The sequence below is a fragment of the Ostrea edulis genome, chromosome 3 (genome assembly GCF_947568905.1).
Source record: "Ostrea edulis chromosome 3, xbOstEdul1.1, whole genome shotgun sequence".
Taxonomy (NCBI): Eukaryota; Metazoa; Mollusca; class Bivalvia; order Ostreida; family Ostreidae; genus Ostrea; species Ostrea edulis.
This window is the reverse complement of record NC_079166.1, coordinates 81,190,093-81,209,769: the sequence shown is the minus strand read 5'-3', so window position 1 is coordinate 81,209,769 and position 19,677 is coordinate 81,190,093. Positions and strand designations below refer to the sequence as shown.

Here is a 19,677-nt window from a genome sequence, read left to right as displayed (position 1 = left end):
TACGATAAACAAGGGGTACTGACGACTTATTCTAACCCGGTGTTGTAGCATAGACTCCCCCCCCCCCCCCCCCCCCCATAGGGGGAAAAAGCGCCCCAGCATATAATTACCCCCATGTACAAAGTCAGTATAGAATTTTCCCCTGGGCGGAAAAACCGTCCTAGTATAGAATTTTCTCCTCCTGTGTCCGGATTTCATCGACCGGAATCTTTTTCTTCTCATGTAGAAGCTTTTGAATAAATATAGAATGAAGTAAACCCATGCAACTGAAGATGATAATTAATGAAATTTGTTATTATTGCTATAAAGAGTTGAATGTTATAAAAAATAAGTTACAAAAAGAAACAAATCTGTGCTGTTAATTTGTTATAGTTTAATGAAATAGATATGCTCTCATTAATATTACGATATTCATAAAATAAAGGAATTTTTTGGAGATGTTTAAGTAGGGCTACAAGCTAAAAATTGGATGTAGTAAATACAATATGCTTCCCAAAAGACTGTAACCCTGGTCAATATCATTAGGGATTTTCGTTAAAAAGTCGACTAAAAGATATACAATTACAATATCTAAAAAGTAAACTAGATGCACTGTATAAATGAAAGTAACCGTTTATTAAATTCGAAATTTTAAATTAAAAAGACATTGACTTCTTCCCAACTTCACTATTTCAGATGGCAGATACTTGTAGATAACAGCAAAGACTTGAGATGTATGAATGAATTCTGATATACAATTACACGATTTGAATAATTTCCTTAAAAAAACCCAACAACATAAGATGATGATTGTAATAGATCTGGAAACGGATACATAGCTAAAATGTAAGAAGGAGGATAAAGCGTACTGTCATTTAGGGGAAAATTCTATACTGGGACGGTTTTTCCTAGGGGGGATTGGGCCCGGGTTAATTCTTCCTAGGGGGGGATTCTATGCCGGGCCCATCTTTCCGGGGGGAATGTCTATCCCGGTCCCGTTTTTCCGGGAGGAAATTCTATTCTACAACACCGGATCCCCACGGTGTTATATAACCAACGAGACTTGATTGAAATAATTTTCTGATTCTGATTCGGGTAAATGTTCGGACAATTTCCCTTTCGTCAAAATCTATTGATGAATGAAGTAGTGGCATTGAAAACTGTTTATATATGTTGAACCATAGTCAATGACTTTATAACATTACAGTCTAATCAATTGAGAGATATAAACATCATTTGCAGGTGATATTGGAATATTGTTACTAAACTATAGGAAGCTGACGATGGAGAAGCTGAAATCATATGAGCGTGTGGGTGTAAATCCAGAAATAGGTATAGAAAAATCTACACCAGAAGTATAATGAATATATCACAGAGCCTATTGTGTATACTCTACTAGTTTCTTCAATTCTTCAGAAATAATACATATAACGGTAAATAGATAAATAGATATGAACTGTATTTTGAAATGAAAATTCCAGTATAACTGCATTTTCAAAAAATTCTCATCTTTTCAATACAACATGCGTAACAATAGTTGATAATACAATACAATATGTCTATTCACACAAAGCAGAATGAAAGTCTCTTAGGTATACTGGAGAAAGTATGATTCCGTGAGCTGACATAAATATTTGCCCATAGGTAACACCTTGAAATGCTGAGATTCACGCTTTAATATTTCATTATTATACAAGAGACTCACATGCGTTTTGGTCAGATGAATATCATATAAAAGTATCACTAGCCCTATAGACTGTGAAATCTAGAAACAAGAGGCCCACAGGCCTTATCGGTCACCTGTGTTTTAGGTATAAATATCATTAGGCCCAATTCCTGTTTTGAATTCTATATTCAACAAAAGTACATCTCTAAGTTTTATGATCACATCTATTTTTTAAAGTACCCTCGGAAGTGATTATAGTATAAAGAGGCTTTACATAATATAATGTACGCAGCATTAAAATAATACAACTAATTTGGCTCAGATGAGCTAACAAGCAGTCAGGTTGCATTAAATTACCACTACCGGTATATTTTCATAATTAAGTCATATTCTCACCTGTGCATTGTATGCTAAATTTGAACATTTACATCATATAAAATCATAAGATAACTGTCGTGGCTTCTTTGTTAGTTAAACACGTACGACGGAGAGTATATATAAAGGCCAACACTTGGCTGTGGGTATTGCTGTCTTATGACAGCACGTAATTCTATTTGTGTGCAGTTTGTTTGTACGAATTTACCACGACTCATATGATTGCAAAAGTAACAATGACACTGTTTGATAACAGCAATATAATATAGATTTGTGATATGTTTCAAATTCTATAGTAATTTTCAACTAATATAATATTTAGATTCATGTTGTTATGAGTACCACAATAATATTATCATATGTTTTTGTGTTATATAAATAATATTATCCTATGTTTTTGTGTTATATAAATAATATTATCCTATGTTTTTGTGTTATATAAATAATATTATCCTATGTTTTTGTGTTATATAAATAATATTATCCTATGTTTTTGTGTTATATAAATAATATTATCCTATGTTTTTGTGTTATATAAATAATATTATCCTATGTTTTTGTGTTATATAAATAATATTATCCTATGTTTTTGTGTTATATAAATAATATTATCCTATGTTTTTGTGTTATATAAATAATATTATCCTATGTTTTTGTGTTATATAAATAATATTATCCTATGTTTTTGTGTTATATAAATAATATTATCCTATGTTTTTGTGTTATATAAATAATATTATCCTATGTTTTTGTGTTATATAAATAATATTATCCTATGTTTTTGTGTATATAAATAATATTATCCTATGTTTTTGTGTTATATAAATAATATTATCCTATGTTTTTGTGTTATATAAATAATATTATCCTATGTTTTTGTGTTATATAAATAATATTATCCTATGTTTTTGTGTATATAAATAATATTATCCTATGTTTTTGTGTTATATAAATAATATTATCCTATGTTTTTGTGTTATATAAATAATATTATCCTATGTTTTTGTGTTATATAAATAATATTATCCTATGTTTTTGTGTATATAAATAATATTATCCTATGTTTTTGTGTTATATAAATAATATTATCCTATGTTTTTGTGTTATATAAATAATATTATCCTATGTTTTTGTGTTATATAAATAATATTATCCTATGTTTTTGTGTTATATAAATAATGGAACTTCAAAGTTTAACTCACTTTAATGTTTTTCTCGAAAGAAATATAAAGCACAAAAATAAAAAAGATTGGAAATTACGGATAAGTTTAAAAATGTTTTCATTTCATTTTTATTGTTTGCAAAAGAAGGAAAACATAAGCCCAAAACGTATTCTTATCGAAACCTCTTCTTTAACTCACCTTAAGCAGCAGATGAATATTTATATATGGGGACAAATGCTGTCTGACGTGTTTCATACCGATTGTTAAGCCGTTCTTGGCACACTGATTTTGACTGCGGATAACTCCGTTTACCTGATCAGGATATGGGGCTCACGGCGGGTGTGACCGGTCAACAGGGGATGCTTATTCCTCCTAGGCACCTGATCCCACCTCTGGTGTGTCCAGGGGTCCGTGTTTGCCCAACTTTCTATGTTGTATTGCTTGTAGGAGTTATGAGATTGATCACTGTTCGGTATCTTCACCTTGCATATCAGACATGACTGAGTTGTTGTAATGTTTGGTATCAATGGAAACGTTTCTCAGAATTCTGTATTATTTTAGGTTTAACCAGCTGTCACTCCCAATAAATGGCCAGTTTCAAACCCGCCCATTCATTCACTCTGTTTTAACTCCCCTTATTGACCGCCTTTCTAACTGGGCTGTTCGGAAGTCCTGCTCGTTTAACACACCTACAGATGTACATCTGTATATCACATTACAAACATTCTATATTAATTTCTAAACATGTTTTGGAGTCAAATACAAAAATCTAATGCTTCTGCTACAGTTCCCCCTCTATTTATTGAAGTTGACGGCTGGAAGATGCAAGTCTTATGTACATAGGATATAAAAGTAATATAGATTTACGCTTGAATTACGATTACTAACACAATCATGTAAGTATAGCTCTTTCTGGAGAAAATTTCGTCACCTTCATTTTAAGTGTAGTAAATTGAGGAACCAAGCACGCAACTGACCAGCTAACAAGATCGCACAGCAATTGTGAAGTCCTCCAATACTTAAGGTTTTATCAAAGTTCGACCTCTGGATGCGTTGATGACGGAGAGAAACAACAATTAAGAAATTGTTGATAGGATTTATTTATGAAAAATAAAAGAATCAAACTTAAAAAAAATTAAACATGATAGCAAAACAATGAAGGGGATGATAAAAAATGTCACTAATGATCAACAATGAGATGATTGCAAAGATGATCAAATAATGAATACTTACAAATCATGCATAACAAGTCCTATACATAGAGTTGAATAACTCCAGAGACCAGCAATTAATTTATCAGCTGTCAATCATACGACTTCTGTGAATGTGATTCTTTGAATGTGATTATGTTGACTACAAACATTTGGATTAATAATGATTTTTGATAAAAGAAAATGAATATTAAATTGTTTTTAAAAGTGTTGATGATAGAAAAATGAATTTAGAAAAAATGGAAATAATGTAACGTATTTACTTAACAAATGAATAGAATGATTATTTGAGTTCGCTTCTCAAGGTTTCTTTCCTAAGAAATAATACACTTGCTGTCACTACTATAAACTAGTTCCGCGTTGATTGATGCTACACATAACAACGGGTAAGCGGTACTTTGGTTAGCCCAAATGAGCCGATTTTATTGGTCAGTTGATTTTTATGTCTCACTAGAGAGATTCCGAATAATAGAGTCGTAGAATGTAGAATGGTAGAATGTCTAGTTATGACGTCAAAGTCTACTGTGCTACGTTACGAAATTTCGCGCTGCATAGGCCTACTTCACTGTATTCGTAACGTAGTGTAGACGACTGTGACGTCAAAGTTAGCGTCGTTGTTGTTTTGAAAGGAACTCTCGTTATACTTGTGAAATAACGATACAGCCCGAATCCTGGCCGTCAAAAATTGGCGCTTACCTGTTGTACCTGTAGATAAGCGAGATCAACAGGGAACCAATTTATCACTACTATCGTCGCTGTAGTCTCGTGCAACCAGACGCTCTGCTTTTTCCATAAATATCCGAAGAGCAGAGAGTCTAGTAAAGACACGCGATAACGTTTGTAACGTCAGAACGAGGCTTACCAAAATTTCGGTATTTAATTTGATTGGTTGATTCAACACATCTTCAAAATAACGACTACCGAAGAAATTTGTAATAGATTGAATTTGCCGTTTTAGCTTAAGGATTTACAACTAGAGTGTTTATAAAAACTTTTGTAAAAGGAAAGGATTTATTGCTGTTCTACCGACGGGAAATGGTAAAACCGTTTTATCAAAATTACTTTAGGAGGCAAAAGTGAAAGTACAATTTCCAGTTGACAAAGAGCGTAATTTTTTATTGTACATGTAATAATGATTTTCCCATTAGTATCACTAATGAAGGATTAACTAATTAGCATCAAATTTCGGAATTGACTGTTTATGTCAGAGAGAATCCAATGGAAACTAAATTAGCGCTCCCTAGCGGTAACAGTTATTATCGCGTGTCTTAACAGACTCTCTGCTCGTCAGAGATTTACGGAGACAGCCGAGTGTCTGGTTGTACGACACTATCGTCGCTGCAGACAAACAAGAACAATGCCCTTAACGTTAATAAATAAACCTGGTTAGACAACTAGCTAAAACCCGGAATAATATTTTCCTTGGTCCCACTTGGATGATTATCAAACAAACCACGAACTAGTAGTAAAGAATAATCAGACGAATCAATACGAGAAATCACAAATATAACTTAAATGTCTACAGACTAAGTAGTGTAACGGTCTAGTGGGGTTCCCTCGATCTCCCCAGGGTACCCCAGACCATTCGACGGGAAGACCCAATCGAATTTACGAATAGATGATTCAACTGGGAATAACCCGGTCGAATCTTGAAGAACAATGTATGTTTAGTTGAGAATAACTCAACTTTGAATCATGCCGAAACTGGAATAACCGGATTATGTTTATATCTCTGAATGTGTATTCTTTTATGTAATATGTAAAAAAAAAAAAAAAAAAAAATTAATCCTCAATAATTTTGAAATAAAGACTGTTTATTGTTTGCTACTATATATAGCATACACACAATAACTTATGATATACCATGGACTCACCTTAGTATATGAAATGGTAGCACAACCTTCTATTATATAGGGACTTTAAGTGACTTTTAACCTAGAATAACCGGGTTAAAAGTACTAAAACTACTCTAACTTTACTTGAGCAATACTAGGAATAACCCAGAATATGCTAAATAACTAATGTTTAGTAATACTGACCTACTTAACTATAGAAATACAAACGCCCTATGCGTAAATTATCCTTTGGAATCACCAAGATAATTCTACAGATCCAGGAATTACCTAAATCTGATATCTACCTAATAAACCTACAAGTTTCTGAATAAAATCAAAATGATAAAAATCACTTAAACTGAAATTCAGGAATTACCCAAATTAGTTTTCCTATCTAACATAAAAGTGTTTACTAAGCAGTGATCTAGGAATGACCCAGTTTTTCTGTTATACTAGAAATTCGGTAACTGTAAATTTAAACTTTAACTAGAATTCCTAACATCTGAATTTATCACAAATAAATCAGGAATAACCCAATGAATTTGTAATATAAATTTAATTACTTGAAATAAATTGGGAATAACCCACTTTACTTCAGTTAAAAATTACTATAAAACTTTATAATTTACCTCAAATAAAATAACGTGACCTATCTGTTCAAATAAAAGTGGAGGAGTCCCTTTGTTGAGCGTTGCGTTTACTTATATACCCAACAGAAACCAACGGGGCAACGCACGCTCGCCTATAGTTACTCAACGGGAAATTCTACTGTTGACAAACTTCACCGGTAAACACTATTAACTTTAACATGTATAAACAATTATAAATGTAAAAATACCATGTGCACGGAACATTTAAATTACATATCAATGCACACATATTAACAATAATTTACGTAGAAATAAATGTACTTTCATAGATTCAGTCAATGTGAAACGTTGTGACTTATACAGACGATACGGTGACCTGGGTTCACATGAATAAATTATACAGGTGGCGCTCCATAACTAGAAAGTAAAACATATGGCGCCATCGAAGCATGTAACAAGGTAAACAAAAGAAAAATTGCTTGTACCTTTTATATAGGACACGAGTAAAGAATTAACTTCAAGATAACTCGATAAAACTATTAGTTACTTAAAACAATACAGTTTGATCGAGAAAAAGGACAAAACCGCTAAACATTAACTTCATAACGTTAGGGGACCGTATACAAATACGTGTTACAAAAATCAGCTGATCAAGTAAAACTACTTAACATTAAACGAACTTCAAAGAAATATATCACCATTACTAATTCTGTGAACATGCTTTGAGGACCCTACAGTGGTATAACGTAACAATTCTGTTGTTTCCCGACATAGTCTGCAGTCACCTAACCTAAACTCTATCTACCGTCTTAGTCCCATCACCTGGGAAAGTCACCGAGACACTATCCCTGATACAAGTCATCAAGACGCAATTCTAAAGTCACAGACAAAAAAGACCAATCGTAGGTGCTAAGAGGCCTAGCTAACAATTATGTTGCTTTCCGACACAACCCAAGCTTGTCCTGAATACCTACTCAATATTACCAGTCAAAGGACTTCAGTCAAGTTCGAATACCCACAGACTAACTGGTGATGAAAGGACAGCTCTATTTATACCCTCTGGACCCTATGATTGGCTACTTATACTACGATTGAGATAGCAAACTGTGAGACGAACAGGCAGGCTTTAGAAAAGGAAAGAGCTGCTGTGACCAGGTGTTCACACTCAGAAACATCATAGAGCAATGCACAGAGTGGCAGAGGCAATTAATTATCAACTTTGTCGATTTTGAGAAAGCCTTTGACAGTATCCACAGAGAAAGCTTATGGAAGATCTTAAGACACTATGGAATACCAGCTAAGATAGTGGAGTTAATTAAAGCTTTCTACTCCGAGTTCAGATGCACTGTTGGCAGAGAACCAGACACAAGCCTCCTCGTGAAATCTGGGGTAAGACAAGGCTGTGTAATGTCATCCCTCCTATTTTTGATTGCAGTAGATTGGGTAATGCGATCAACCCTGAGTGGAAACAACATCGGCATCAGGTGGACCCTATTTTCCAATCTAGAAGATCTTGACTACGCAGATGACCTTGCCCTACAGTCACACCTTGAGGAACACATGCAGAGAAAGACATCAAACCTGCAATCTAATGCCAGCAAAATTGGATTGAACATCAACATAAAGAAAACAGAAGTTATGTCTTTGAATATCAAGCATCCACACAGATTAATGGTAAGAACCTGGAAAGTACAAGATCATTTACATACCTGGGTAGCATTGTTACAACAGATGGTCGTGCGGAAGAAGACATCAAGGCAAGATTAGGAAAAGCAAGAGGTGCCTTTATCAATCTTAGGAACATCTGGAAGTTAAACAGCATAAGCAAGAACACCAAGATGAGGTTATACAACAGCTGTGTCCTGTCAGTTCTGTTGTACTGAGCGGAATGTTGGAGGATGACGGAGAAAGACATTAATAAAATATCAAGCTTCCACAATGGATGTCTCCGAAAGATCTGCAAGATATTTTGGCGTAAAAAATCTCAAGTGAGAATTTACATGCAAAAACAAAATCCTCAGACATGCGCAACATACTTATGAAATACCGCTGGAGATGGATTGGGCATGTCTTACGGAAACCCATCAATGACATCACTAGGGTCTCATTTCGATGGACTCCAGAAGGAAAAAGAAAGCAGTCCAAAGACCACCTGGAGGAGGACCGTTGAAACAGAAATGAGAGAGGTTGGCATGACCTGGGGTGAAATTGAAAAGACTGCTAAAGACAGAGAGGAGTGGAAGAAACTAGTCCTTACCCTATGTTCCCACGGGCGCAACAAGGACTAGGGTAGGTACTACGATTGAGATTGGATGGCTGTACGGTGCTGATTGGATAAGAATCACACCATCTGATTGGTCTATCATAAAGTATGTTTCAATCCACTCTACACAGTAAGTCGTTATAACTGGTAGTGACAGGTCCATCGCCAAACGCTCAGCATCAAGTGTGAATATCACGGATCCCCGGAGATGACCTTAAAAACGGATGTCCCGTGTCACAGTAGGCGTGGCACGCTAAAGAAGCCTCACTGCTCAATGGCAGTAAGCGCCGAGCAAAGGCCTAAATTTGAACCCCTTCACTGGTCTTGGTGACATCTCCATATGAGTGAAAAATGCTCGAGAGAGACGTTAAACAAGATACAATCTATAAATCACAGAAACTCCTGAGAAATATATCAAAAATACGAATGGGTTGAAAAATCATCTGCCTAAAAATCTAACCAAAAATGAAAGTAGCAGAGTATCAAAAAAGAGGTGCTGAATCAGCATCTGTAGGGAGTGTTCTGCCGGATAGCTCCCCGATAAATGACCGAAAGCAGCCTATTTATACTTCAATGAACAATAATTAGAATCAGTGAATCGATACATTTTAACGACTATTGGATTTTATTGATTCCGATCGACCATACGGAATTGATTTTATAAAATGGTACCGATCACAGGAAGTCAAAATAAAGTTTACAAATGGCGCATGAGGTGACTTCTTTAACAAAGTATGAGTGTTATTTTTGATAGATAAAACAATGGATATTAGAATTATAGAAAAGGGTTTGTATAAATTTGTAAATATGAAAATACATTATAAAGTAATCAAGAAATCGGTTTTCGTACACAAGTCCTCAAAACACCCTTATCCTGACAGTTCCCGTCACGAACTGTCGACATATCGGACACTTCCTCATGGCCGGAGCGCAGTCTGCACAACAACAGAGATGACCACAAGGCAACATGGCAATAGACGCGTAGTTCTCCTGGCAGATTTTACAAAGTCGGAGATCCCTCAAATTTTTGTTTTCTTCAGTCAGGATGAGCAAACGAGTTTCTGAAAGAGATTTCTTTTTTACGTATCTGTAAACTATTTTTAAAACTGTTGCCTACAAACACTGTAAATTTTAATTAGATTTATTAACCTACTATAGGAAGTGTGTACTAGCTTTCAGAGAATATTCACAAGAAAATGCAATGTTGACCTCACTGAATGAGGTACATGTACCAGCTGCCAAGAAATATTTTGACAGTTGTTACACCCGGTATTCGGCGAATCACCGATACAAAACAATCCTTTAATGATTACATCACGATTGTTACAGTGTATTACGTGTATATGGATCTTATTTCTCCATTAATCCTATTTTTTCATCGTATCTCTGCCTCGAGGTGATATCTAAAGTGTCCCGATATGTCAACGGAAGTTTATCAATCTTATCGACCATAATAAAGCATTTAAGACTGATTCTATGTAACTATCAAAATTCAGTGGCCACGGTATGTCACAGATTTTGATGAAACTTTGTGTGTAACAATATTATGATAGATATAAAACAAAAAGGACATGCAAAGGTTTGACTTAGCAACGGTTGCCATGGAAACCGATCCTCTAACAACAGCTGGACAAGATATGTACATGTATGTTATATTTTGAATAATCAAATATTAAACGCTATTGTTTATAAAAACAACAATTGTAAAAATTATTTTGAGCTAGGTTTTAACTTTTAGAATTTTTTTGTATTTATTTAATCCTTGAAAGCAATAGAAATAATTATTTTTATGATGTATAAGGGTTTGATATATGTAATTTTTAGAGAGGGATAAAATATATTTGCCCAGTCATTTGGTGTAAACTCACATGCTAGTAAAATGTATTGAATCTTACTTTAAAAAAGTACAGAAACACATTTGTGGAGAAACTAAAGATAAACACATAAACCAGTAGTTTCCTCTGGTGCACAAACCAAAATACACCAGAAAGAGTTATTGCCCTTTGTAACACTCTCTTGTATTGGAGATATGAACAGCCTTCATTTGTTTTCAGTATGGCAGGAGGTGGAAATTGAGTTTTTATTCAATGTGTTCTTCAGAAGTTTATCAATATCAGATGCTCTTTGTTCACTTAATTCACTACCACAATCTTTATCTTCAATTGTGCTAAAGGATTCTGGTTTATTTCGTGGAATACAAATCCGTTTGATCTTTGCCATAGTCACCGGACTCTAGCATCCAATCGTCTACGTATTCGTAGAAAAAGTAAATGTTGTGGAATTTAACGCTTTATTGCATCACATCCAACTAAAAAAATGACCAGGGAAACAGAAGGCTGACAGACATATTCATAGAAAATATGAAAAAACCCTGCCTGTTGCTGTGTTGGAACTTGTATTGACGTAAGTATTCTATTTGATTTAGAATCCAAATTCTAAAGTAAAGGTTGAATAAAATGTATTAGAAAATTTGGCTTATAGTAAACATATGAGAACCCCAATTTATTTTATACTGCCAACCAGGCTAGTCAGCTATAGTGGTATACATGTAGACTGAACATTGTAAGTAGTCCTGTCATTTACTGCATGGGTGTACAATATAGAATACTAGTTAAGTATGTCCCCTACCTAACATTCACTCAGGGAGTTTCCTATCACATTTACACAGAGTTCAGGATCTGTAAAAATTGGGGAATACTTATAAAATCATGTTTCATGTGGACATTTTCAAAAGGACTAGGCTTAATTCATGCAATCCTAAGTGATGACCTCTCTCTCTCTCTCTCTCTCTCTCTCTCTCTCTCTCTCTCTCTCTCTGAGACTGTCAAGTTTACAATAAAAACAAACATGTATGTGAATGTCCTGTGTGCATTCTAGATAAATATTGTTACAATCATATGTATTGGTGAGCCAGGCTACCTTCAAGTTTGTTTACCTGTGGTAACCCCCACTAATATGTGATGGTTCTAATCTACAGAAGAAATCACACAAATACTATTATGATTTAAAGTTTTCTCATCTCTGTAATTATGAACTTTAGGACACTTGATTTGGAAAAATTAAATGATGAAAAATTGATGATTTTGAATTGGGTCCTGTAAATGGGCCCTCAAATTTTAATACATGTAGGTCCTGTCAACTGAAGTAAATCAAAAAATATTAAATGTAAATTGTAAATATTCAAATACTTTTGAATTCTTACTTTTTCATCCAATAATCACATATTTTGGCCATAGTACATGACCACTATTTTATGTAATTAATGTGTGCTTTTCTGTGTTTCAGCTGTATGAGCATCATACTGTGCAAATCACCTAAAGATGGAGTTGACCAAGTTGCTGACTTTGAGGAGGTAAATATTCAGCATTAATACATACACATTGAATATATAATTTGAAATTCAAATTTGAATCCCAGTATTATAAATCCTAAAACAAATTAATTCATGTGGGGAATGTGCTACATTGGGTTTAGTTTCTTGGTTATAGAGCCAGCATCATCGTCGGAAACCCACGGTTGATTACGCTTCGTTCCTCTCTCCATCACCCGTGGGTCCATTCATACCTATTCGCTCGTTCTCATGAATAATATCTAAAACTATTGTCCAATCAAAGTAATCGTTATAATAACGGAACTCTTCTGTTTTTAAAGGTAGCATTACTTAACTGCTACCACAGCAAATATGGCCGCGCCTGTAAAATATTGCGTGCTTTGCCAAAAGACCATCACTGACCGATCATACAGGTCTCTATCGTCAGCCACGAGTCAGGAACAGTACAAGGATGTGTACAAACTTATGTGCGTTCCAAGCATAAAAGGATTTGCATGTAATTCCTGTGCCAACAAGCTCAACCGCGTTCAAAAGCTCAACAACGATCTGAAAACTAAATTAATTAGCATAAAAGACGAACGAGATAAGCTGTTATCCACGTTGAAAGATATGACAGGTGTTCGAAGTCTTAAAGACAAACTGTCAACGCCTAAAGGGACAAAACGAGTGTTAAGTTCATTAAAACTCACCCCAACTCCAAAATCAAAAGTAAAAAAGGGTTTGTTTTTAAGTCCTAGTTCTTCAAGCAAAAGAAGAGTTGAACCTGTAAAGTGCCACGATGATAAAAAGATTGATGAGTGTACTCAAACGAAAGACCAGTCTGAGGAATTTGACGTGAAGGTAATTATTTTTTAAAAATATCATTTGGGGGGGGGGTATTTCTTTAATGTTCCATGATCTTTTGTCTGAAAATAAGAGGGGTGAAAATGAAGATTTAAAAAATACTTTCACAAATATCATGTTTAGCGTAATGTATTTGAACCGTGCAATGATTTCAATACATGTAATACATAAGATTTGTTTCTGTCATGTCTGTTTAAAATATCCTAGAGTAGATAAAATGTAATATTTTGATATTTCGTCATAATGTAACCATAGGTATGGAACGTTTAAACCAAGAAGGGTTGAATTGAAAGAACGCAACACTTAAGAAATTAAGATAAACAAGTTTATCAATACTTGTTAATCCTTCTATTGTTTTAAAATTGAAATGCAGGAATATGTGTGACAAAGGTAGAAAAAATCTCAACAAGTTGTTTTAGACGTTGAATTTAACTAATTTTCAGTATTTTCCTTTAATTTATATGTATGCTTCTTAATTCTAATATTTTTTGATAATTTTTAATGACTTACAACCCAGAATCATTAAAGCTTCCAAACATCGATCTACCAATTAATCAGACAATGAACAATTTGTAGCAAACCTGTTCTTACAGCATTGAAGCCCCTTTTATTGTTTACACCCACCTGTACAGGTATACAGACATACATGTACATTCCCTTTTGCATCTGTGTAAACAATAGCTTTCACACTTGTCGCTCCATTGACCACAGGTCGCCCTTATACTCACCACTCCAATGAGTAAATATCACCATTACAAAGTTTTTAATTTTGTTTTTATATATTTATTTTTATTATCTTTTTATTGGGGGGGGGGGCAAAATTATTGGGGCGACGACTGGCGCCCCTGAACTTATTTTACTTTGAATGGATTTTCTTATAAATGAACATTTACATCTTTATACAGATAGTAGTGAAGTACAGTGGTGTTGAAAGATTAAAGATTATCAAAGAAGAACACGAGCAGGCAGCTTTAAAGTCATTGCTGAATAATGCCTCACCTCGAGCAGTGCTGAAGAATTTAAGTTTGAATGAAAATTACAAGAAGGAAATGTTTGACATTGTTAAAAATGTGATACTAAATGAAATAAAACATATTTCAAAAAAGGATAGTGAAATATTCAAAGGACATGCATCCAACAATGAAAAACTTATAAAATTTGACTGGAAATGTACAAGTCAGCAGCTCCAACTAAAGGCACCATATCTGTATTCAGTATTTAGCAGTGTTGTTGGCTTGCAAAAGAAGAAAAACCTACCACAGATGCTGCACATCCCTTGCTGTACTTTTGTATGGAAGATCACAGACCATTAACCAGTTGCAATACATACTAGGCTTAATTCTCCAGAAATGTGGCTTGAACAGAGAGGTATTATAAAATTTAAAAAGTGTTGTAAATGACATCTATATTTATAAATCTCCATGTGTATGTTATTTAATTGCTGTATCACAAGTATGACCTACAATCAAAAAGGCCTGCAGGAGGTAGTACTTTCGAGGATCCAGTGCTACATTTAGCCAGTTTGAATTTGGGTTGTGTAATGTATCTGGTAATTAAATTTGCATGAAATTGAATTAAGTGTTCGAATCAGATAAACTGTAGTTACCAATGTACAAGTAAATTTTTAGGTCGCCTGAGTAGACTTGCATGTAGGTCACATTTTGCAATTGTTTTGCATCCGTCGTCTTGCGTCTTCCGTCGTGAGTTAACAATTAAACATCTTTAACTTCTTCCTTGATAACTACCATTCCAATTCTTTTCAAATTTGGTATGAAGCATCATTGGGACAAGGGGACATAAATTTTAAATTTCCCCTAGGGCGTGACAAAAACTGCCCAAAATTTTACCAATTTTCAAAAATCTTCTTTACAACTACACATGTATGGGAAAAATTAAATGCATAGTAATGTAGAGCCTCTAACAAAATTGTAACTTTCATGATCACTGGTATAAGGGTTCTGACTTCAGGGTGGGGCAAGATTTGGCATATAGAATTTTTGTGTAAAACATTTTAATGACATTTTTAATGCTATTGATACTAAATTGTAACTAAATGGATATTCAGAATGAGCAGGTAGCCCTTTACCAAAATTGAAAATATGATGATGGGTCAGGCCCTAGGCCAAATAGTGAAAATATATTAAATCTTAGAAACTCTTCTTCTCTACTCCTATGTATAATTGAGATAAACTAAATGCATGATTATGATGTGCATAAAGCTCTCTACCTAAATTGTGAAATTTTAGGCTCCTGTGTATGGGGTTCAGGTCCTAGGGTGGGGCCAATATGGCCACATATAATGAAAAATGAAAATGTTTAAAAATACAATTAGGAAATGTTGATATGATTTATATCCTCTAAACTTCCATTTTCCTTATTCTGTAATTAAATATGAATTGTGTGTATTTTGAAATATCATGAATATGTGCACAAAAGACTCCATATTGATGCTTATATAGAAATTTGAGGCTCTGTATGGGCTGTGATACTCAGGTGACAGTTAAGGCCCATGGGCCTCTTGTTTGTAAGTTTTAAAAAAAAAATACATCTGAATTTCAGGGAATGAATATCATTCATGACTTGGGAATAACAATTTCCCCTACAAGTCTACACAAGAAAACAAAAGAGCTTGTGAAGCAGCAAGAAAATCGACTCCATTCAATGATGACATCTTATGTTGAGGAGATTGAAAGCAGGCATGAGATGGGGAATGAAACTGCTGCAGAAGAACAAATGGATGCAGAGGAAGTTACATGTAACAAAAAGCTGAGACCAATTGAAATACTAGGTGACAATCTAGATATTACAATCACCCCTTCTAAAATGAGCTTGCAAAATCAAAAGAAAAGTTTACACTGGTTTCTAGTTTTGGTCAAAGAGAAACAAATCACTTTTGATGAATCCAAGGTCCCCTTTGATCCGCCTGTGGATTTCCCAACATTGAATGCTGTGAACTGGATCCCATCAAGTGAACAGTTGAATTCTTTAATGTCCAATTTCAAATTTCATGTGGCTAATGTTCTTATGCATTATGTTCCTTTTCTGCAGTTACATATTACAAATTTTCCCAAGTATATAGAGCACATGTATATGGACCAAATGAGAAAGAAATCTGTTTTTCTGAACTGTGATTTAGTAGATGCCAGTGAGAATAGCTCACAAGGAATGATAGAAATTCTCCAAAGAGTTCATCAACTTGCTGTTCCACATGTTAGGGAAAATCCTGAAAAAAATGTTTTGGAAAAGGTAGTTTTTGGTGGGGATGTCCTGACAAACGAAAGGGCATTTAGTGCTCAAGAAGCAATGCAGAACAGCCCTTCTGAGTATGAGTCTTTATTGGGAGTAATTCACAGACCAGAGGGTCTACATAGAGAGATGAACTTCCTTCTGGTATAATTTAACATCAGTTGAAAGCAGTTTGGAGTTTTGTTGAAAATTACAGTTGTTGTTTATTAAGGCCCATATTACCATTCCTTAAATTTTTGACTAATGAATACTAATAATAGATATCTCTAACTCATGACTGTTTTAGATGCTGTAGTTCCATGTTCAAACATGTTCCTCTAACACAACTATTAGCCACCTTCAGAGTTTTTATCCAATCCCCAAAATATAGTTTCTTTCTGGAGATTAATTCTAAAGGTACATGTAAGTAATGCTATATTTTTCTGTACTTTTCTCCCCTATATGAATAGGAATATTTAAGATTCAAATCCTGTTATTTCCAGATCCCCCCCCCTTCCCATTGATCTTTTCAATCATTGACCAGTACATTATAACTAATTTGAACATGGAACTGCAGCATCTAAAACAGTCATGAGTTTCCCGATAATGTTACCACAAACCCTAGCCAAATTGTTACCTTATTATAGTTTTTTAGCTCAAGTAAGCTTTTCTGATCACCTGTTGTCCGTCTGTCTGTAAACTTTCACATTTTAAACTTCTTCAGAACCACCAGGCCAATTTAAATTAAAATTGGTACAAATCATCTTTGGGTGAAGGGAATTCAAAATATCAGTTCAATTGAAGGGCCATACCCCTTTCAAGGGGGAGATAATCACAAAAATGCAAATATGGTTCAATCAAAAATCTTCTTTCCAACAATCAGAAAAACCAGAAAAGTTGGAATTTACATGGAAGCTTCCTGATATATTGCAGATTTAAGTTTTTTAAAATTATGGCCCACGGGTTAGGATGATGCCACAGTAGGGGATCAAAGTTTTACATGCTAATAAATATGAAAAGTTTTTAAATATGAATTATTGTTAAGATGACTCAGAGCGATGTGGCTCATGGGCCTCTTGTTTTGAAATGTTAATTTTGTGTTTGTTTCATTTTACATTCATATTTTTTGTTTCAATTATAGAAATCTTGTTAAAATATAGAGTAATTAGATTGATATAATTACTTCTTGCATTGTTTGGAATTTTCATGATACATATTTCATAATAATGCTGCATTTTTTAAAAACAAACCTGCCATTCAGGCTTTTGAAAAGGGCTATAAATGTAATATATAGTAGTTAATAATTTTTGAGCTCTTTTTGCCTTTGTAAAATTTTATAAAGTAACAAATAGAACCATTGGTTAAACAATCTGAATTTTTAAGCTACAAATATTTTGGTTGTTGCTATTCTTCTTTGAATAACCTTGTACACTTTTCTTTGTGCAGGGAATTTATCAGCTCTTCTACAAAGAGAAAAGCAGTGCAGATAAAGGGTCTTTATACCAGTTGCGGAATCTGATTAATAGACGAAATGTTTCTGGTCCTGAAGAAGTCAATTCAAGCTACAGGTATTGCTAGTCATACATGTCACACATGTACTTCATTAATTTCTTGATATGACAATTCCTTTTATAAGTGTTAAAATTGGGTTGTTACATTCCAAAATATATACATTGCATCGAACCTGTAATATGTATTATCAGAATCATACAAAATGGATGAATTTTAGTAGTGCCTATTTTTAAGTCACCCAGGAGACCTATTGCCATTCGTCTTTATCCGTTGCATGTTAACAATTATATACATTTTTAACTTCTTGAAAACTACAAAAAGCTATATCCAGGTGACTGTTATGGCCTGTGGGCCACTTGTTAAAACTTGAAAGTTTGCTATTATTACTTTATTTAATTATTCAGAGCACATCATAACTTCATAACAGACATCACAGACTCATACATTGTTGCAGCATTTCTAGATCTCATGCAAATGGAGGATTTGAGTTGTACACCTAATCCGATACCCTTGTTTTCGTTGATGTCTGATAATCAGAAAAATGAGTGGCTTCTGAATGCAGCAGAAAGAGTTTTGAATGAGCTGAAAGTAAGCAAAGTTTCCTTTCAGGATATCGTTGACGACATGGGGGCTCTGGACGGTGATGTAAATAACCTTGATGCTATGAAGTCTGCTGATTTCTTTTTATGTGCAGTATGTGGAAAACAATATCATAAAAGAGGCTGGCTTAAAAAACATCTAGAAAAGAAACATCATTGGAAATTTCATATTCTGAAGGGAAACTCTGTGTGTTACAATCCCATACAGACTTTTCTATTCATGTCTTTGCTACACAGAGACACCTGCGACTCGTATCGAATGGGTGATGGTGATAGAATCGTACGAAATGTGTATTTTGAGTGGTTATTCGCATCAGGACTGAAGCACTCAAAGTATAAAATCTGGCTTTTCAGAACTCTTTGCTACATTTATCTTCTAAGTCCTGAGCTGAGTTTCGAATACAAATGGAATATGACAGTAAATTTAAAAGGTGGAACTGGACAGTGTATTCCCAATGATAACTGTGTTGAGTTACAAGTGGGCAATATAAAGAGCCAGTTGAACACTCAGGGTTCTAACAAGTCATATAAGTCAGCAAAACAAATCTGTATGACTACTCAAGTCATTGATGCTGTAAAAGAGAGTCTTATGTCGTCCACAAAAACAGCAAGATCCAAAAGCAGTCGACCAGTGGTTGACAAGATGAAGGACATTGTGGCCGTTATAAACTGCTTAAGATCTAAAGACTTCGTTAAAGACTTAACATGGTCAAGTTTCCACAATTTTAAAGATCCAATCAGTGGTATTGACTGTAAAGATTTGCATGAGTGGATTTTTCATCAGAGAGAAGTTGCCAATCAGTATATGAAATAATGTAATGATACTTGAACATGTTAAGTGTTCAAAATATCAGAGTATAAATGGAGTAGATTGGGAGTTTACAACTAAGATTACATATATCTGATGTTAATAAATTGGTATTTACTCAAATGAAGGTTTATTATTTTTATTTTTATGACCAGTTTGTATAAAAGTACACACACCACTTTATATTACTCATCATGTATTGTTATTCATCACATACATGACATGTCACACAAATGAATGGGATATAACTTCATCTACTACTGCACTTAAGATATTT

General features: G+C 34.2%; 1 protein-coding gene and 1 pseudogene across 1 annotated transcript in view; one reads left to right on the top strand and one right to left on the bottom strand.

Moving 5' to 3' along the window:
- Positions 1–4,264: 4,264 nt before the first annotated feature.
- Positions 4,265–19,677, bottom strand: part of LOC125676194 (baculoviral IAP repeat-containing protein 2-like) — a 35,630-nt gene continuing 20,217 nt past the window's right edge. The window contains exon 6 of the mRNA XM_056161026.1: positions 4,265–10,143. Coding sequence (XP_056017001.1) covers positions 9,941–10,143 — 203 coding nt within the window. The 3' untranslated portion in view covers positions 4,265–9,940. The remainder of the gene's footprint in view (positions 10,144–19,677) is intronic.
- LOC125675459 (uncharacterized) lies at positions 12,681–19,523 on the top strand (annotated as a pseudogene).